Source organism: Schistocerca nitens, chromosome 9, assembly GCF_023898315.1.
Source record: "Schistocerca nitens isolate TAMUIC-IGC-003100 chromosome 9, iqSchNite1.1, whole genome shotgun sequence".
In the NCBI taxonomy this organism is placed as follows: domain Eukaryota; kingdom Metazoa; phylum Arthropoda; class Insecta; order Orthoptera; family Acrididae; genus Schistocerca; species Schistocerca nitens.
This window is the reverse complement of record NC_064622.1, coordinates 12,744,733-12,766,227: the sequence shown is the minus strand read 5'-3', so window position 1 is coordinate 12,766,227 and position 21,495 is coordinate 12,744,733. Positions and strand designations below refer to the sequence as shown.

The 21,495-nt window shown below is 37.2% G+C and overlaps 2 protein-coding genes across 2 annotated transcripts in view; one reads left to right on the top strand and one right to left on the bottom strand.

The window, feature by feature from the left end:
* LOC126203190 (protein GUCD1) overlaps nucleotides 1–5,850 on the bottom strand; it is a 51,793-nt gene extending 45,943 nt beyond the window's left edge. Inside the window, exon 1 of the mRNA XM_049937433.1 lies at nucleotides 5,494–5,850. Within this exon, the coding sequence (XP_049793390.1) occupies nucleotides 5,494–5,524 (31 nt within the window). The 5' untranslated portion in view covers nucleotides 5,525–5,850. The remainder of the gene's footprint in view (nucleotides 1–5,493) is intronic.
* Nucleotides 5,851–6,202: 352 nt separating this feature from the next.
* Nucleotides 6,203–7,656, top strand: LOC126203019 (small nuclear ribonucleoprotein Sm D3). The gene is made up of 2 exons (XM_049937257.1): nucleotides 6,203–6,662; nucleotides 6,742–7,656. The coding sequence occupies exons 1-2, from the start codon at nucleotides 6,347–6,349 to the stop codon at nucleotides 6,846–6,848; spliced, it is 423 nt and encodes a 140-aa protein (XP_049793214.1). The 5' UTR covers nucleotides 6,203–6,346; the 3' UTR covers nucleotides 6,849–7,656.
* Nucleotides 7,657–21,495: the final 13,839 nt, after the last annotated feature.

Sequence of the window (21,495 nt, the reverse complement as noted above, 5' to 3'; positions counted from 1 at the left end):
AGAATGGATAGCTTTGACATATGAAATAGTAAAGGTAGCAGAGGATCAAGTAGGTAAAAAGACAAGGGCAAGTAGACATCCTTGGGTAACACAAGAGATACTGAATTTAATCAATGAAAGGAGAAAATATAAAAATGTAATAAATGAAGCAGGCAAAATGGAATACAAATGTCTAAGGAATGAGATCAGCAGGAAGTGCAAAATGGCTAAGCAGGAACGGGTAGAGGACAAATGTAAGGATGTACAAGCATATATCACTAGGGTAAGATAGATACTGCCTACAGGAAAATTAAAGAGACCTTTGGAGAAAAGACAACCACCTGTATGAATATAAAGAGTTCAGATGGAAAGCCAGTCTTAATCAAAGAGGGGAAAGCAGAAAGGTGGAAGGTGTCTAGACAGGAGAGATGTACTTGAGGGCAATATTATGGAAATGGAAGACGACTTAGATGAAAATAAGAAGAGAGATATGATTCTGTGAAATGAATTTGACAAAGCACTGAAAGACCTAAGTGGGTCATTCCATATCAAATCACCCAATAAAAAATAAATTTTACACCCACCTCCTGAGATTTTCATGAAATTTGGCTCAAATGGTTCTAATACCATCCTGACAACACCTGCAATTCTTTTTTGCTGTATATCTTACAGTTTTTTTTATAAATTTTTAAAGTTTTTATGTTTTGCATTTTCTGAACCTTCGGAAATGGTCAATTTAATTTGTATTCAAAACTTTAAATTTGCTTATCTAAAAAACTCTTTTAGATAACATCATGAATTTTTGCAGCAAGTTTATTTATTATACATATTTGAAGATAAAAATGATGCTATTAAAATATATTAATATTTTCTATGAAAAAAAATATATATGTATTTTTTTTTAACGGATGTTTTGTTTTATAAGAATTGCAATATCTAGAGTCTCAGACCTGATAGAATGCTCAAATCTGTTTTAATTTACTCTTAAACATATAGGCTACTTGATAAAACAAAAATAATGATGGCTTTTTAACATGTTTATTAATTATAGTAGATTACATTAGAATTATGTACAAAGATACTTACGACACTTATGTATAACCCAACTGATTGCTTGAAACATTGAATTTTTTGAGTAATTTTGTCTTTTTAATAAACATTAATGCTGATTCAAACTGTTTTTCCACTTCATCCAAGAGCTTTCAGTTCTTTTGATACAGTCTTTTTTGAAGTAATACATTCTCCCAGTGCCGCTTGATTGAGGTGCGTCTACTACACAGACTATGTGCTCCAAAGGCACTATGCAGGAATCTTCTCTTTCAGGCCAATAAAATGATGCAGCAGGTCCTGAAGGATGTAGAAATAGAATTTCTGCATCTTCTTCATGATTGAATATTGTTTTTACCAGTCCAAAGTACCAGTTACCATCATAATTTGCAGCCACATAGCTATTTATGGATGGTTCAACACGAACCCAATCAGAAGAAGAATGGAAAGAAAAGACTAAGGAGGGTTTTACACTATCTGTAGTCCTTCTAATTTCAAGGTTGTTTGTTGGAAGTGGTTTGAAGTTATGAAAACTTCTTGTTCCAGGAATGGTTCGGGTTGCTGAAAAACGTTTTTCTAGTTTTAACCGTAGCAAATAAGCTTCTTTTTTGTCAATAAAGTGAAAATGAATGTTTTCAATATTTTTTTCACAAAACTTATACACATTGATTGCTGTCATTATTTGTTCTTTGTCTGAAAGCTGTAGACTGGCTTTCCTTAAAATTCTTTTAATAGTTCCTCCTAGGCCATCACAAATTGACTTCCCATGACTTGTTGCAAAAAAGAGTGTTGGGCCTTTAAATTAAAGTCTCTCAAGTGTTCAGTCAAATTTTTAAAACTGTTTCTATTTTTGTACTGCCCAGCACAACCATCTGTAAAGTAGTGAACTGAGTCAATGTCAGTATGATGTAATGACAGCCACTTTGTAATTTCTTTTTGTACAAAGTTAACAAAACCAGTGTCATGTTCTTGGTCATCACTAATAAAACAGTGGTTGGAAACAAAAACATTGTTTTCCTCAGTTCTTAGAAAAACTCCAACTGGGTGTAGAGTACAACCACCTCTATTCCAGTGGTAACTTTGGATCTCATTTTGTATAACAAAGGAATAATTTTCACTGAAATCCATCACAATAATTGCTGTTTTGGGTGGTGGGTCTTCTTTCAATCTTTTAAAGGCTGCTGATTGGGATTTTGCTATAAATGAGTTCGGGGTCAGCTTTTCCAATGACCTAACCAATAAAGAAATGTAGTCTTCAACACTGTGTTAACCCACTGACTGATTACAATTTGTTCTTCTAAATCATAATATTCACTTAGTTTTTTCAGTTAAGCACTCTGTTAGTGCAGTATTTGCAGGACAGCTGTTGCAATGATGTAGCATGCAGTTTTGGTTTTCTGTGTTGCACACAAGCATCTTAATTAGGTCTTTATAAGATTCTTAAATTTTCACAGCATCCAGTAATAGTTTAACATTCTGGTGGATACTGCATACACATACAGTGTGTGTGCCTCCAGCACCAGCAAGGATACACCATTTAGGTCTCAAGAAACAAAATTTTGAAAATCCTACTTCTACCTCGGGATTCTCCTATTTGAAATAATAATAGAGTTCTCTCAAGTTACACAAAATGAGTCTTTTTTGCATGTACACATTTTCTTGAACACTTACTTTGTCTTTCGTTCCAGGTAGCACTCTGGAACTTTCATCCTTTTCATAAAAATCTGTTACAAGTCTTACTGTATTTTCAGAAAGAGTTTTACCTTTTTTTGGACCAGGAGTTTCCAAAATACCCTTTTCAGATTTTAGCTTTCTAGCTTGTCGCACCATGTACTCACTTACATTAAATTCTTTCATCACTTTATTTCGACTCCAAGAATCTGGAGCCAAGGTCAGAATTTGGATTTTTCTAGACCTCCCAACAGATGAAATCTTCTCTTTCATAAGAGAAATCATTACATCAAAATCCTTTGCTTTCTCAACCACACTTTTATCTTCTTCGTCATCATCAGAACTTGGTGCATCATATTTTAATGCTTTTGAAACCGCCTTTTTTTGCAGTCTTTTCAATACTGCTAACCTTCCTTTTAAAATAAGACCCTTTACTTTGTTCTGACAAGCCATGAAGCTTTATCGGTGTTAAACCAAAATAATCAAGAGCAATGTTTGTTTGTACGAGGGATTCATTTCTGGATTCCAATGATTCTAATTCAACCATGACTTCATCATCTGTTTCACTTTCATTGACTTCAACTCTTAATTTTTCCTCACAAAAGTTACGGCATGTTGAGCAAAGCTTTTGTCCGGGTTTTATGTTAATATTTTTTGTCAGTAATTGTTTAGAAAGATCCAAGCCTACACTTCTCAACGATTTTTTGATGGGCTTTTTGTGTTTTTTTAGTGGGTCTACACATGTTGTTTGATACTTTTCAAAAACATTTAAAAAGTAGTAGCTGTGGTGTGAACATATATTCTTAAATTCACACAGATTAATTCCAGATCGTAAGTGGATCAAATCTTTTTCTTCCTCACTCAATTCTGATACCAGTTGTAACTTTTTTGAAGGTGTGTAGGTTGTTTGGAAACAGTTAGATTTTTTAAATAACCCTACACTACAGGTTTGAATATCTGACATACTGATTTCACTTTTGGTCTGATTTACTGTTCTGGTTACTTTTATAGGATATTGGAAAAGAATCTCTGTAAACTAAGTAACAGTACTTACTGAGAGTTCGAATAAACTTAATAAAATACTATCCAAGCACTATTTAACACTGTAATAATTTTTTAGTTCAAAACAGGAGTAACAAAACAAAATTCAAGTGTACATTGCTACTCCAAGAAGACAAAAACTTATTTTCGGTGTCTAAGTCACTTGGTATTTTTTGTTTTTAAAATATAATTAATATTATTTTAAAAATTAGATAACTATTAAACAGGTTAAAAAGCCAACATAATTTTTCTTTTATCTAATAGCCTATACAATTAAGAGTATTTTAAAACAAATTTGAGCTTTCTATCAGGTCTGAGACTCTAGATATTGCAGTTTTTGTAAAACTAAACATCCGTTAGGTTTAAAAAAAAAAAAAAAAAAAAAAAACCTTGTAAATTTTTTTTTCATTTGGAAGATTTTAATATATCTTTATGGTAATTTTTTTTAACATTTAGATATAATACACAAACTTATTCCAAAATTTCATACTGATATCTTGAGTATTCTTTAATATACAATTTTTTTTAGTTGTGAGGACACGTTACGTTACAATTTCCGACTGCTGAAACAACGCCAAATCTAAAAACTTTAAAAATTTATTAAAAAAAACTATAAGAGATAGAGCAAAAAAAATTTACAAGTGCTTTCAGGATGATAAAAGAAGTAATTGTACCAAGTTTCATCAAAATATGACATGGTTGGTGTCAAGGCCTGGGTGACTTGACATGGAATGACCCAAGTTGAAACAAGGCTCTGGGAGTAGATAACATTCTGTTAGAGCTACTGACAGCCTTGGGAGAGCCATCAATGACAAAACTGTTCCATATGGTGAGGAAGATGTATGAGACAGGCAAAGTACCCTCTGACTTCAAGAAGAATATAATAATCACAATTCCAACGAAAGCAGGTACTGACAGGTGTGAAAATTACTGAACTATCAGTTTAATAAGTTATGGTTGCAGAATACTGATATGAATTCTTTACAGCAGAATGGAAAAAAATGGTAGAAGATCATTTTTGGTTCCAGAGAAATATACGAACATGCAAGGCAATACTGGCCCTGCAACTTCTCATAGAAGATAGGTTAAGAAAAGGCAAATGTACATTTATAGCATTTGTAGACTTAGAGAAAGATTTTGACGATGTTGACTGGAATATTCTCTTTCAAACTCCACAGATGGCAGGGGAAAAATACAGGGAGTGAAAGGCTATTTACGATTTGTATAGATACCAGATGGCCATTATAAGAGTCAGGTGGCACGAAAGGGAAGCAGTGGTTGAGAAAGGAATGAGACAGGGTTGCAGCCTATCCCCAATGTTATTCAATATGTCTACTGAGCAAGAAGAGAAGGATAAAAGCTTTGAGGTTTGCCAATGACATTGTAATTCTGTCAGAGACATCAAAGGACTTGGGAGAGCAAGTGAACAGAATAGACAGTGTCTTCAAAGGAGGATATAAGATGAACACCAACAAAATGAAAATGAGGATAACGCCTGCGCGGTGTTGGAATAAAATTTTTACTATGGTAAAACTGCAAATTTATCACACTGTATTTAGGTTTTGGCATACGTTACCGGCACTCAATTTTTTAGTGTTCCTATAATACCACTCATTGCGTTTTCCATAAAAATATTTTCATAATGTAGTGGCAAATAACACTACACAAAACGGTCCAAGGACCGAGAGAAACTTGAACATAATCTCAATTATGATGTATGGTGAAAATTATTTTAGCTCGACTGATAAATCTAACCTTTTATTCTGTCATTGGCAACACTTTCCATTTCAGCCACTGGTTGTCAACGACGAACTCGAGCATACTACTCAGATACCAGTCAGATATCAAGCAAAAGTTTATCGCATAGTAATCTTGTTTATGTTGCAAACGCGCGAGTTTTGTACATCTGTATAGGGCTCATGTCCACAAATCCTTTCACAAATAACTTAAACATTCCTTTTCGTTACTCATTCAATTAGAAAACATGCCACTTCAAATGATCACGTGTTTTCCCTAAATATGAAAACAACACATAAAATGTTCAGCGCGCGGGGTTGACACACAAACATTAAAGTCAGATGACAAGACAACGTGATTAGTACGCAACAACACATAAATAGTAAACATGCCGCTGTTCGATTGTTTAGAGCTCTGTTTCTTTAAATATTTGTTTCCGAAATCTCAAATATTTTCCTTATTTTAAAACCTGTTCGATGTGCATATATTCATTTTTAAATCTGCCTAACTATATTTCGTTTTCGTGTCAACCGAGTTTTCGCCAGTGAATATATAACGTCGTATCTACGTAGATACTTCCATTTAAGTTAGAAATTCGTCATCTGTTTTCTTAAATTAATTACAGTATATCGATTACAAAAAAGTATAGGACATATAGTAGGAAAGAATTCCGTATTTCGAACATATTTCCCTGCTCTTTTTTTTGTTGTTGCAAAGTTGGCTATTGCCGGAAGTAGACATTTTGTCCGTTGGTACGGCTTGTCGGCGTCGAAATAGGTAGCCGGGTTTATGTTGTATGTTTGTGCGAGGTTCAGTTTGTTAAGAAATCAATAACGTATCGTGCAGTGAAGTCTCGATTTATTACGTGAAAATGTCCATTGGTGTTCCTATAAAAGTTCTGCACGAAGCAGAAGGTCATATTGTAACATGTGAAACGAATACTGGTGAAGTTTACCGAGGGAAGTTGATTGAAGCGGAAGACAATATGAATTGCCAGATGACAAATATAACAGTAACATACAGAGATGGCAGAGTTGCCCAACTAGAAAATGTCTACATTAGAGGATCAAAAATTAGATTTTTGATATTGCCAGATATGTTAAAGAACGCTCCGATGTTTAAAAGACAAGGTAACAAAGGGACTGGAGGTGCTGGGAGAGGAAAATCGGCGATTTTGCGAGCTCAGGGTGAGTAAATTATATTCCGCATTTTAAGTCATTACTGCGCGTAGTTTCGAAAGTACGTGATCACAATTCCATGTTGCAGCTGCTCGTGGAAGAGGACGCGGGACACGTGGAAGGGGTGCATCATCATGGGGTGGTGGTGGTTCTGGTGGAGGCGGTGGCTCAAGCGGCAGGCGAGATAGACCATGAGCCACTCGTAATAACACAGGAGTACCCTGATAGGAACATACCACATGTTACAGCGGTCGTGGAACTTCCCGCACATATTGTGTCATTCAAGTTTACTCGCTTTGTACGTTTCTATTAGTCACTACTGTAACTGTTGCTTCAATGTTTCTATGCATAGGTATAGTGTTCAGCGTGTGTATGTGTGTGTGTTTTCCAATATAAGGTAGTGATTAATGTGTGTAATTCACTATTCAGTGTATGTTAAAGAGGGCACTGTTGTGAAAAAAATGCGAATCTTCCTTGTTTATCTGTATTCCGATGACTTCCCTTCAGGGCTACGTATTTTACACAATAAATTACTTAGAAATAATTTTGTTTTGAGGTGTTCTGATTTTTTTATTTTTTATTTTTTTTTTTCGTTACAAAAGGAAAAACTGCAAAGTTTAGTGACACTTGTAAATTTGAAATGTGGTCAGTTTTCAATTAGTAAAAGTACTTGTAGCAGTTTTTCGTTCAATGACCCACTCTACACAAATACATTCTTAAAATTGTTTTTGTATTGAAAATCAATTTTATGATTTTACTGTGCGTGAGGAATATTATGTATGCCACACATTATGCCCATTGTTATACATAAAATGCTGTAACATGATTTTGGCCTGTTGCTTTTGTCTGCTCTATATACAGTTTGATTTGCGGTATCTGTAATTATTGACCTGGTGACAGTTTATTGTGCCAGTGGTGGTCGCTCCTGTTGGTCTTATGAATTTATCTTGCTGTTTTAATTTGTATGATAAAAATATGTAAAATATAAAGTACAAACATTGAACTATGCTACAGATAATTATGTTACCACAATCTTTATTTGGCAGACACATATGTTGGGTCCACCAATTCTCAACCATATCATCACTTTCTGACATAACCTAGACCTCAGGCAATGCTACGGATCTGTCTCACCACTGATGGTGGGGGAGGCAGATTTCATGCACCAGCCATTACTATATAAGCTGTGAATGAGTGAAAATGAATTCTTAAGGGTGTTCAAAATGTATCCTGTGAATAATTTTCCATTCCAAACAAACTAGAAAATTTTTGTTGTGTGGCAGCTTATATTACATTTGTTTCAGTTTTTTTATAAATGTTGTGTAATGTTAGTACAAAACATCTATTTTTGTTTTTATCTCATTCCACTACCTAGACTAGCCTTGTATCATGTCATATTTGTTGCCATGTAACTTTTTTTGTATATATTTAATAAAATTGCAGCCAAATAGCCATATACAGTTACTTTGCTAAACATTTTACTTTTACATTTTTGCATATTCATTTATCAATTTCACTCTTTTACTGCACAGTTCTATGTGATATCGTTCACAGGCCTCGTTACAGTTCACATACACATGTTGTGGTTGGGTTGTGATAAGTTTTGTTTTTGCAGATTAGATGATGAAAGCCGTGAATAGAAAGTCTAGTTAAGACATGTCACTGTTGGAAGTTTGGTGCTCTCGATGAGCGGTTCGTCATTGCTTCAGTGCCATAGAACTCGGGCCATATTTTTTCTTGTTTGTCCTCCATGATCTTCAGTTGCTTTCTGGAAGCCCTGGTGTGTGGCATCATAGGCCTATATCGAAGTTTGATGTCTTCAATTAGGAATGTCTCTCTCGCTAGCAGGTACACTAGTTTAGATCTTGTTGTCTTTGAGAGACTTAGTGCTCTTTTTAGATAAGTCGACTTTACCTTTTCTAGTGTTTCTAGATTTTTCTGTCAGATGGTCCCGTATAACCTCCATCCCATAGGCCAGGATTGGCAAGATTTTTGTGTTGAATAATTTCATGGCTGTTTCTAGACTGAGTAGGCGGATGTTTCTGATGTCCTGTATCACTATTATTGCTTGGGCTGCACATTCTGTTGTACGTTTTGTGAAGCATTTGGCTGTTGGTTGCAATGTCACCCCTAGGTATTTAAGGTCTGAGATTTTTATTTTTTGTCCTCTGATGCTGATTTCCGCATTCTTGGGTGTTTTGCCTCCTTTTCTGAAAATTACCGTTTCTGTCTGTGTTACGTTTGTATAGTTTGTGTTCAGTGCACCATTTGTCTATTTTCTCAATGATTCTCTGCAGCTTCTGTATATCTGTTGAACCTACGGCTATGTCGTCAGCGTATGCATATACATATACATCTTCATTTTCTCCAATTTGGAGTACTTCTTCAGTGGCAAGAATGTACAGCAAAGGGCTCATTGGGTCACCCTGTAAGACTCCGCTCGATTTCAGAACGAGGTTTGAAAAAGAGAGGTTGTCTGATATTGTGATTATTCTTGCCCATACGCTGTCTTCTCCCATTGTGTTTTCCAGTTTTCGGACTGAGATCTCTTTCCAGTAGGTCAGAGGCTTTGGTAATGTCTATGAACACTGTGTAAAACATTTGTTTCTTTTGTAGCGCTTCGTCAATGTTATTTAGAAGAAGACTTACTGCCGTAAGTGTTGATCTTCCAGATCTGAAACCCATTTGTTGTTCTGGGAGATGACTGTCCAGAGGGTTGGATTTTTTGTGTAATTATCTTTGAAAACATCTTGAATTGAGTATTTTCCAAAGTTATGCCTCTGTACTTGTTTGGGTCCGTTGGGTCTCCTCCACCTTTGTATAGAACTTTTATTGTCGAGTGTCTCCATTGTTCCAAGTTCCAGGCATTTGTTAAATAGTTTGGTCCATACATGTTGGAGGGCCTCTTTTGCATCTTTTATATGTTCATTATATATATTATCGGGTCCTGCTGCTTTCTTGTTCTTCAGTGCTTTTATCACTTCTCTTCTTCATATAGAGGTCCCCAAATACTGTCTTTTTCCTTAGTTTGATGTTGTTTCTCTTCTTTGGGGGTGTTTTGATTCCTTGTTTGTTCAGTATTTTAATGAAGTGGTGTTCCCATTCCTTCATGCCTATATTTGGTGTATGAGCCAGTTTTCTTGGGTCTTGCTGCTATGTAGATGTCTTTCTCTGCTTCACCCACTTCTCTTTTTGCCTCTCTATGTATTCTTTTTTCTTCTCTTTTATTGGTTTTTTGTAGATTCTCTTGTGTGTACAGTTTGTATGTTTCCGCATCGTGCTGGTTTCTTAATCTGTGGAGCTGTTCTTAGAACAGTGTTCCTTTTGCTGTGGCATTCAGCATCGAACCATCTTTTTGCCGTCCTTGTTTTTGGGTTTGTTTGTGTCACTGAATTTTTTTAGGAGGTCTTCTGTTTGGTCTGTTGCTTTTTCAAGGTCTCCATTCTCTATTAAAGTTTCTGTTTGTGTTAATTGTTCTTACTGGTTTGTTAATTTTTCTGTATCAATTTTTCTTTGTGTGATTTGATGGGTCTTTCTTGCTGGCGGTAACGTGACAATATTTATTTTTATCTTCATTGGAATGTGCTTTCGCATAGTAGTAATGGAGTCATGCCATATTGGTTGAATACTTACTTCTATTTCTCCTCTTGTTAATGCGATATCAATAGTGCTTTTCCTATTGTGGCATATGTATGTAGGTATCTGTCTGTCGTTAAGTAGGGTGAAACCATCTTCTTCTAGGGTTTAAATGACTAGTTTTGTTTTATAATTTTCTGTGTCTATTCTGCAGTTTAGATCGCCTGCAATAGTGGTGGGTTTGCTGTCGCATTGTTTGAGTGTGACTATTTCGTCAATTATTTCTACAGCATTTGTGTGCGGTTTAAAATGGGCTGCAATTATATTTGTTTGTTGCTCCTACTAGCATACTATTTTCTTGTTTTGTGATTTTCTTTGGTGGGCGTCATCCAGGGTTTCAGTAAGATAGGTATTCCTCTCATGGGTCATCCTCTTTCTCTCTTCTTTGCCATTAGGTGATAATTGCCATGTAATTAAAACTCCTAAAGTTGTTCTTCAGAGCCAAAAACTCCCTTAAATCGTTGTCGTTAATTTATAGTTAGAAAATGTGTACTCCTAATTGACTTGTCTGTTAATTATGGTGTAGTCAAATTTTGAAATAGCCATGGTAATTTTGCTCTTCCCAGGCTTAGTGCTGATGGTTAAATTATTAAATAATTCACTTGTATAACAACTCCTCCATAAATCCATGCCAGAAGATTATGTAATGCTGTTTCATTTTGCTTTATTTAGGGGCACATGGTCCGAAAAATTTTTGTCTGTTGGGGAAGGAGTTTGTTTTAAAGAGTTCAGTTCATTACATTGTATCAAATATGATCCGACAATTCAACCACCCACCCCATAAGTGTCAAGTTTTAACCCATCTGCAAATTTCTTTTTCTTTCCTAATTTTTTGAAATTTATTAGTAAGTGGTTGAAATACCAAGTTAAGGTAGCCCAATAATTTAGTCTGTTGCAATAAAACAGTATGTAAGGCAAAGAATAATTTATGCGGTCATATATCTTGCTTTTGGGAGGAATGCTGTGATCAGTTGGTTGGTATATTATAACAGTAACAGTGTAGTAACAAAACAGCATTTTCAGGTAATCTAGTTTGATTATGGGACCTAGAGGCTCCCAAGAGATGGGTAAGTAAGAAGTCTGTTGAGTATACTCTTAAGGCTGAAATTATGCTACAGTTGGAATGTTGGATGTTTGAATGAATGCAGCTGGTATGAGGTGGTCGTATAGATTTGACTGAGTGGAATGAGATCTTGGGGAAGGGACAGTAAAATTTCCATGAAAAGAGAATATCCTTCCAAGAAGAATTCATTAAGTTTAGCCTAATGACATCATTAACTGGTGCAATTTTGTCATATGATGACATTAATTGGGCCCAATAATGATGCTGGGGACAGATAAATTTTGCTGGCCGCTTATCTCGGAGAGTCTTTCAGTGTTGTCCCCAAGTAGAGCGTTCCAGTTTGGCCCGAAAGTTTTCTTATATAGTGTCACCTTAAAAGCAAGGACTTCCTTATGTTGTATTCAGAGATTGATTGCCACATGCATAGTATTGGATGTTTCAGCACAAGTTTAGAAACACTCTCTTCTGGAGTATTACAGTCTTTGTGTCTGTTGGGGTCTTGTGACAGGCCCACTGCCACCTCAATCTGTGTACTTCTTTGGCAATCTTTTATTCTTTCCTTTTTCTGATCGTTTTTCTAATTTTCCTTCTCTGTGCATTTGTGCACACATTAATTTATGAGCATTTGCTTTAGTAAGAGTCGGTGTTCGTTGAATAAATGGTTACTAGTGAAACGCAAGTAGTGTACTGTTTAGATTCTAGATTTAATTGAACATTTGTGTTTCTGTGTCCTGAATGCTCTCTATCTCAGGCCAATTCTTTGTTGAATTTCCATCATTTGAATCGCATTTCCTGGATGATAAACTCAGAAATTCAGTTTTTCTCATATTCACCAACACATCAACTGCTGTAGGACCAACTGTCATTACCTGAACTGTAGCAGAGTTTTGCCTGGTCTTCATTTGATGTTGGTAAGTCTAAAGTGGTTCAGGTATTGACCATTGCTTTAGATTCCTCCACTGTGAAATTTCAAGTCCAGACACGTTGCTGTGTCTACAGTAACTGTGGCGATATCCGCCTTAGTTCCTTTAGCCTTTTTTGTCTTATCAGCAGGAGCCAAATAACCAAAGAAGTTTGCCGAGTAGTTTTCACTATCTTTGAGATATTCAAGGGGCTTGAACTGAGATGTTAGTGGTATATTTTTCTAAAAATACGTATGTAAGAGGGAGAATCACTACGATTGATCCTCCAGCATTAAAACTGTATTTCCTGCTTTTGTCACTCGCCTTGTTCTCTCGACATATCCACCCCCCAAAGCAACCTGCAACACCTCCCAGTATCATGTTGGACCTTCTTTTGCCTTGTGTAGTGCAGCAACTCGTCGTGGCATGGACTCGACAAGTCGCTGGAAGTCCCCTGCAGAAATAATGAATCGTGCCTGCCTCCATAGCTGTTCGTAATTGCAAAAGTATTGCTGGCACAGGATTTTGTGTACAAATTGACCTCTCGATTATGTCCAATAAATGATTGCTGGTTTGTCGGCCGATTGTGAGGCCAGATAATTCACTTGAATTTTCTGGAAATATGACATTTTTTGGGAACATGAGGTCCATGAATGGCTGCAAATGGTGTAAGTAGCCGAATGTAACAGATTTCCAGTCAGTGATTGGTTCAGTTGGATCAGAGAACCTAGTCCATTCCATCTAAACCCAGCCCACACTACTATGAAACCACCATCAGATTTCACAGTGCATTGCTGACAACTTGGGTCCATGGCTTCATGGGGTCTGTGCCACACTCAAAACCTACCATCAGCTCTTACCAACTGAAATCAGAACTCATCTGACCAAGCCACGGTTTTCCAGTGATCTAGTGTCCGACTGATATCACGGGCCCCAGAGAGGATGTGTTGTCAGTGGTGATAGGTAAAGCAATTATTTGGCATTCTCAGCACACTCTTGATACTGTGGATATTGAATTCCCTAACGATTTCCAAAGCGGAATGTCCCATGCGTGTAGCTGCAGCTACCATTCCACTATCAGAGGCTGTTAATTCCTGTCATGCAGCAATAATCACTTTGGAAACCGTATTACCTGAGAACAAATGACAGCTCTGCCAATGCAATGCCCTTCCTATTCCTTGTGTTGCGATACTATAACCATTTTTTTGAGCTGTCATGCTGGATACAGGTCCAGTTTTTTTTTTTTTTTTTTTTTTTTTTTTTTTTTTTTTTTTTTTTTGTGGCTACTTTGTCACAAGTATGAAAGGAGCTTCAGCAATGGAAAAACTTCTGACCGGAATGCATACTGGTCTGAGCTGCCAGAGGTGGCGGTCATGGGTACCTGAGATGTGCTTGCGTGTGTGAATGAATGTCTGTTTCCTTTTCTGATGAAGGCTGTGGCTGAATGTTTGCAACTTAATGTTTCATCTTTGTGGTAAGTAGCAATCGGTCTTTCCTTGTATTGTGGATATTCCAGCCTCTAGTTTCCATTGTTTGATTGGAAGTATAAAATGCTGGAACTTTACACTTAGATTTCCTCCCAGTTCTGTATAATAAGATATTTGCAGCTAGAAAACATTTTGATTTTAATGAAGTGCTCATGTAAGCTGTACTTGTGTATTTTGTAGACATTCCATAATCACACTTCAGTTGTTGTTGTGGTCTTCAGTCCTGAGACTGGTTTGATGCAGCTCTCCATGCTACTCTATCCCATGCAAGCTTCTTCATCTCCCAGTACCTACTGCAACCTACATCCTTCTTAATCTGCTTAGTGTATTCATCTCTTGGTCTCCCCCTACGATTTTTACCCTCCACGCTGCCCTCCAATACTAAATTGGTGATCCCTTGATGCCTCAGAACATGTCCTACCAACCGATCCCTTCTTCTGGTCAAGTTCTGCCACAAACTCCTCATCTCCCCAATCCTATTCAGTACCTCCTCATTAGTTATGTGATCTACCCATCTAATCTTCAGCATTCTTCTGTAGCACCACATTTCAAAAGCTTCTACTCTCTTCTTGTCCAAACTAGTTATCGTCCATGTTTCACTTCCATACATGGCTACACTCCATACAAATACTTTCAGAAACGACTTCCTGACACTTAAATCTATACTCAATGTTAACAAATTTCTCTTCTTCAGAAACACTTTCCTTGCCATTTCCAGTCTACATTTTATATCCTCCCTACTTCGACCACCATCAGTTATTTTGCTCCCCAAATAGCAAAACTCCCTTACTACTTTAAGTGTCTCATTTCCTAATCTAATACCCTCAACATCACCCGCCTTAATTCGGCTACATTCCATTATCCTCGTTTTGCTTTTGTTGATGTTCATCTTATATCCTCCTTTCAAGACTGTCCATTCCGTTCAACTGCTCTTCCAAGTCCTTTGCTGTCTCTGACAGAATTACAATGTCATCGGCGAACCTCAAGGTTTTTATTTCTTCTCCGTGTATTTTAATACCTATTCCGAATTTTTCTTTTGTTTCCTTTACTGCTTGCTCAATATACAGATTGAATAACATCGGGGAGAGGCTACAACCCTGTCTTACTCCCTTCCCAACCACTGCTTCCCTTTCATGCCCCTCGACTCTTATAACTGCCATCTGGTTTCTGTACAAATTGTAAATAGCCTTTCGCTCCCTGTATTTTACCCCTGCCACCTTTAGAATTTGAAAGAGAGTATTCCAGTCAACATTGTCAAAAGCTTTCTCTAAGTCTACAAATGCTAGAAACGTAGGTTTGCCTTTCCTTAATCTTTCTTCTAAGATAAGCCGTAAGGTCAGTATTGCCTCACGTGTTCCAGTATTTCTACGGAATCCAAACTGATCTTCCCCGAGGTCGGCTTCTACTAGTTTTTCCATTCGTCTGTAAAGAATTCGTGTTAGTATTTTGCAGCTGTGGATTATTAAACTGATTGTTCGGTAATTCTCACATCTGTCAACACCTGCTTTCTTTGGGATTGGAATTATTATATTCTTCTTGAAGTCTGAGGGTATTTCGCCTGTTTCATACATCTTGCTCACCAGATGGCAGAGTTTTGTCAGGACTGGCTCTCCCAAGGCCGTCAGTAGTTCCAATGGAATGTTGTCTACTCCGGGGGCCTTGTTTCAACTCAGGTCTTTCAGTGCTCTGTCAAACTCGTCACGCAGTATCGTATCTCCTATTTCATCTTCATCTACATCCTCTTCCATTTCCATAATATTGTCCTCAAGTACATCGCCCTTGTGTAGACCCTCTGTATACTCCTTCCACCTTTCTGCTTTCCCTTCTTTGCTTAGAACTGGGTTTCCATCTGAGCTCTTGATGTTCATACAAGTGGTTCTCTTATCTCCAAAGGTCTCTTTAATTTTCCTGTAGGCAGTATCTGTCTTACCCCTACCCCTTACCTCTACATCCTTACATTTGTCCTCTAGCCATCCCTGCTTAGCCATTTTGCACTTCCTGTCAATCTCATGTTTGAGACGTTTGTATTCCTTTTTGCCTGCTTCATTTACTGCATTTTTATATTTTCTCCTTTCATCAATTAAATTCAATATTTCTTCTGTTACCCAAGGATTTCTACTAGCCCTAGTCTTTTTACCTACTTGATCCTCTGCTGCCTCCACTACTTCATCCCTCAAAGCTACCCATTGTTCTTCTACTGTATTTCTTTCCCCCATTCCTGTCAATTGTTCCCTTATGCTCTCCCTGAAACTCTGTACAACCTCTGGTTCTTTCAGTTTATCCAGGTCCCATCTCCTTAAATTCCCACCTTTTTGCAGTTTCTTCAGTTTTAATCTACAGGTCATAACCAATAGATTGTGGTCAGAGTTCACATCTGCCCCTGGAAATGTCTTACAATTTAAAACCTGGTTCCTAAATCTCTGTCTTACCATTATATAATCTATATTATACCTTTTAGTATCTCCAGGGTTCTTCCATGTATACAACCTTCTATCATGATTCTTAAACCAAGTGTTAGCTATGATTAAGTTGTGCTCTGTGCAACATTCTACCAGGCGGCTTCCTCTTTCATTTCTTAGCCCCAATCCATATTCACCTACTACGTTTCCTTCTCTCCCTTTTCCTACACTCTAATTCCAGTCACCCATGACTATTAAATTTTCGTCTCCCTTCACTTCAGATAAAGATCTAATTGCTAGTAAAAAAATTAGATGAATTTCCTTGAATGAAAAAGCTTGTTATTTTGGGCAAGAGTGCATTTTTTCTTAAAAGCACATCTTTTCCTGGCAGGCAGAGAGAGAACTTTTCCATGCTGTCCATGCATTTAAATCATATTGTAATATATTGCATGTAAGCTTGCTTTTTAATAACTAATTGTAAACTGGAGTGTTCATTAACTTACTATGTGCTGCTAAAATCAGATAATTAATGGTTTAAAAATTTCTGCATTGTTATTCTTAATTTTTTAAAAAAGTGGTAATTGAAGATTGTTTGCAGGCAAAGCAGGAATAAGACTATTAGGACAGTGAGTCGATTGAAAAATGTGTAGTAATAAGCAGTAGCCTGTAAGGAGGAAAGCTTGAATGGTAACAGGTTTGTTTGACCCATGTAAAAGCACCATAGAGATGCCTGTCGTATGGGCTCTGAAGTCATACCTGGGGTCATTCCAGTGATTGGCACAGGAGGTTGAGAAGACAAGTGTAGAGTTTCAGCGAAGCTCATAATTTGCAGCATTATCCCCAGCACTGATTGTGACCCTTTGATTCTGAGTCAAGTGGAAGGGCTGAACCAAAGACTTCGAAGGTTCTGTTACAAGCTAGGCTGTAACTTTCTGGACTTGTGCCATAGGGTTGACAACTGTAGGATACCCCGAAATAGGTTAGGTGTGCACTACACAACAGAGGCTGCTACTCTGGTAGCTGACCGTGTGTGGGGTGCACACAAAGGTTTTTTAGATTAGGCAGCTCTCCATCCAATCCAGATGACGGTGGCTGTAGGAAACCCAGAAGTATTGGTATAATAGTGAAAGAAATGCCTCTCACAGCTGAGGGTATTAAAATCCTAATTGTAAACTGCCAAACCAATCGCAACAAATTGCCAGAGTTTGAAGTGGTCATGAAAAGCAGTGAAGCTCACGATACTAGGTACAGAAAGCTGGTTGAAACCTGAAATTGATAGCAGTGCGAGTTTTGGGGAAAATTTAAGTGTATGTTGAAAGGCTAGGCAAATGGGAAATGGATGTGGCGTATTTGCCGCAGTAAGTAAGAAACTCAAATCCACCAAGGTAGAAATTGAAACTGCATGCGAGATTGATTGGGCAAGACTCAGTATCAGGGGTGGGCATAAAATGATTGGATCCTGCTATCACCCACCAGACTCATTTCCTGGTGTAACTAAAAACTTTAGAGAGAACCTCAGTTCAGTTGTACGGGCGAGTTCTCCAATTCTCCTGCAATCATCAAAGTGGTGGGCATGGTAGGTATCCTATGAAACTTTACTAAATTCCTTCTCTGAAAAACTACATAGAACAGATAGTTACGAACCCCACTCATGATGGAAATATATTGAATCTAATGGCAACAAATAGACATGACCACTTTGAGGTTGTCCACATCAAAACTGGTAGCAGTGGTTGTGGCAACAAAGATTATCAAAGTGCAAAGGATAACTAAACCAAGCCTAATGGTATATATGTACAGTAAACTGGATAAAAAAAAAAAAAAAAAAAACTGTAGTGTCATATCTCAATGAGGAATATGAAACTTTCAGCACAGGGCAGGAGTATTTAGAGGACCTCTGGCTCAAGTTTAAAAGAATAGTTGACCACGCACTGGATAGGTATGTACCCAGTAGAACATTTCATAACAGTAGGTAACCTCCATGGTATACAGTCACCACAAAGAAACTTCTAGGGAAACAAAGATTACTGCATAATAGGTGTAAGACAAAGCACAGGGCTGTAGATAGGCGCTCCATGAAATGCGTTTGGCTGTTGAGAGCAAAGTGTGAAGCCTTCAATGACTGCCATAGTAGAATATTGTTAAGTGATCTTCCTCTGAACCTAAAGAAATACTGGTCACATCAAAGTTAGCATCCAGTCCCTAGCAAATGAGACAGGAACTGAAATTGAGTGTAGCAAAGCAAAAGCTGCAATGCTTAACTGTGTTTTCAAATCTTTCTTTACAAAAGAAAACCCAAAACAATTGCCCCAATTTAATCCTCATACCACTGAAATGATGAATGAAATAAGTATTAGTGTCAGTGGTGTTGAAAATAGCTGAAATCATTAAAACTAAACAAAGCTCCACACTCCAATGGAATCCCAGTCAGATTCTATACTGAGTTTGCAGCTGAGTTAGCCCCTCTTCTAACTATAATCTATTAGAGATCCCTTGAACAACAGTCTATGCCCAGTTCTTCAAAAGAGGCACAGGTCACACCCTTGTACAAGAAGGGTAGTAGAAGTGATCTGCAAAACTACTGTCCAACGTGCTTTACATTAATTTGTTACAGAATCCTAGGACATATTCTGAGCACAAACATAGTGAGGTATCTTGAACAGAATGACCTCTTCCGTGCCAACCAGCATGGATTTCGAAAACACTGATCATGTGAAACCCAACTCTCACGTTTCTCACATGACATACTGAAAGCTTAGGATCAAGGCAACCAGGTAGAGGCAGTATTTCTGGATTTCCGAAGAGCATTTGACTCTGTATTGCACCTGTACTTATTGTCGAAAGTACATTCATATGGGGTATCGAGTGAAATTTGGGACTGGATTGAGGACTTTTTGGTACGGGGCGCACAGTACGTAATCTTCGGTGGAGAGTCATCGTCAAATGTAGAAGTAACTTTGAGTGTGCCCCAGGGAAGTATGTTGGGACCCTTGCTGTTCATATCGTATATTAATGACCTTGCAGACAATAGTAAAATAAGTTTTTTTTTTTTTTTATTTCAATGTGGTGCAGAGATTGGCAACTTGCTCTAAATGTTCGGAAATATAAAATTGTGGCCTTCACAAAATGAAAAAAAGTGTAGTATCCTATGACTATAATGTCAATGAGTCAATGTTGGAATTGGCCAAGTACCAAGGTATAACACTTTTTAGGGATATGAAATGGAATGATCACATATGCTCTGTTGTGGGTAAAGCAGGTGGTGGACTTCAGTTTATTGGTAGAATACTGGGGAAGTGCAGTCAGTCTACAAAGGAGATTGCTTAGAAAGCCCTTGTGTGATCAGTTCTAGAAAACTGCTAAAGTGTGTGGGACATGTACAACATACAACTAAAAAAAATTTAAAAAAAACTACTGGAAGTCTCTTGAAGATAGATGTAAACTATCCCAAGAAAGTCTATTAAATTTCAAGAACCTGCTTTAAATGATTGCTCTATGAATATACTGCAACTGCCTGTGTATGACTCACATAAGGACCATGAGGATAAGATTAGAATAATTGTTGCATGCACAGAGGTATTCAATCAGTGCTTTTTGGAAATCAAGAAATACTGCATCTACTTCGTTGCCTTGAGCCTACTGTTTTCCCCACACTCCATATGTGAATGGTACAGTGGGATATTCCCTCTGCTGTGCACCTCATGGTGGTTTGCAGAGTATAGATGTAGATTCTGAAAAAGTATAACTGCCAGACATTTGAAGATAGACACTATCCTACAAAAGCCTGCTTACAGAGTGTGTATGAGGAACCTAGGAATATACAACCCTGTACATATCGCTCCAGTAAGGATTGTGAATACAAGATTAAGCTAACTACAGCGCACACCAAGGTACCTTTCGGAAATCAAGAAATACTGCATCTATATGACCACCTCAACCATCTCTCAGGATGTCAAATGATCAGTGTTTTAGAAACCCCACACTGGTTAGCATGGGCGAGATCGTTCTGTTCTAAATACTTAAATATTTTATGTTCGATCAGGCTTGCAGCATAGTATACATCATAATATGCCTTTTTGAAAATGATAGGGCCAGACTGGCTGCAATAAGTTTAATATGCTTTATGACAGATTTTTTGGTTTTGTTACCATTCACAAGTAACAGCTGTTACACATAATATTAAACTTATTGCAGTTAGTCTGGATCTGTGTTAAAAATTAAAAAAAAAAAGTCATTACTTTAGAGCTCAAAATATATTCCAGGATTCTACAACAAATTGATGTCAAGTATATTGCCTCCGGGTATGGACTCCCTTCTTGACTAGCTGCCATCTGTAACGAACAAAGACAAAAAAGCTGAGCAAAGTTTCCATCAATAGAATAAAAGAGGTGCCTTACAACATCCACACAGAACATGATAAAAAATGACGATGAAAAAGATAGCTATAAAACAAAAAAAAGTGGCCCATGAAATTCAAAAGATATCTAGAATAAACGATGAAATTTTCAGTCTGCTTTCAACATAGTCTTCACTCCTTAATGACAGGAATAATTTAAAGGAATGACATGTTTGGATTCCATAATAAACTGTAAGTCTCCTTTCCCCAGTAGCATTACTGGGATAGATTATGGAAGTGCAAGTTGCCAAAGTGACACCCAATTGAAAGACTTCCAAAGCCCATTGAGCCAGACACATCATCATCATCCAGACTGTGATGTATTTCTTCATTTACTGCCAGAGTCAACTTAGACCTAGGAGGGTCACCTTCCTGGATTTATGGGGGGGTGATGCTTGAGACTCTAGTACCAACAATGACAATGAGTATAACTAGTCATACTATGTAGATTGTTGTATAGTATACACTGATTGTCATCCTTATCCACTTAAACCACAGATCACCAATGCAGTGTACCCCTCCATTAGCTGTGTCTGCTCAACCACTACAGTGCGCCACTCTGAACTACAAGTATGAATGATTGTGGGTAGTACTATATACATTGGGTTTGATTTTTTACAACACATCTCACCACAAAATAAAGTATGAGGCTGAAGCTAGTACATTTTCCCAACTGCTAAAATAGATGCCTATAAGATTTACTGGGATGAGCCACAAGCACAATTGTTATGAATTTCTTTTGCATAATGTATATGCTGTTTATAGTTTTTTGTGGCTACACTAAATGTTTCAATGCCATACTGTTTTAACAATACAAAAATAGGTAAGTGGTGTTTTTTTTTTCAAAGTTATCTAAAACCAGTTAATAAAGTTCGTAGAAAACATTGTTGCTGTTTCCTTTAACACTTCTCTTCACTGCCAAAAGATAATACTTGTACCATTTGTAAAAATTCTGATTT

What these genes read in the sequence shown, in the direction of transcription:
- LOC126203019 (XM_049937257.1), top strand. Translation starts at nt 6,347, where the DNA reads ATGTCCATTGGTGTTCCTATAAAAGTTCTGCACGAAGCAGAAGGTCAT. An exon ending in GGCGATTTTGCGAGCTCAGG is followed by an intron (nt 6,663 to 6,741) that starts GTGAGTAAATTA and finishes TCCATGTTGCAG; the next exon opens with CTGCTCGTGGAAGAGGACGC.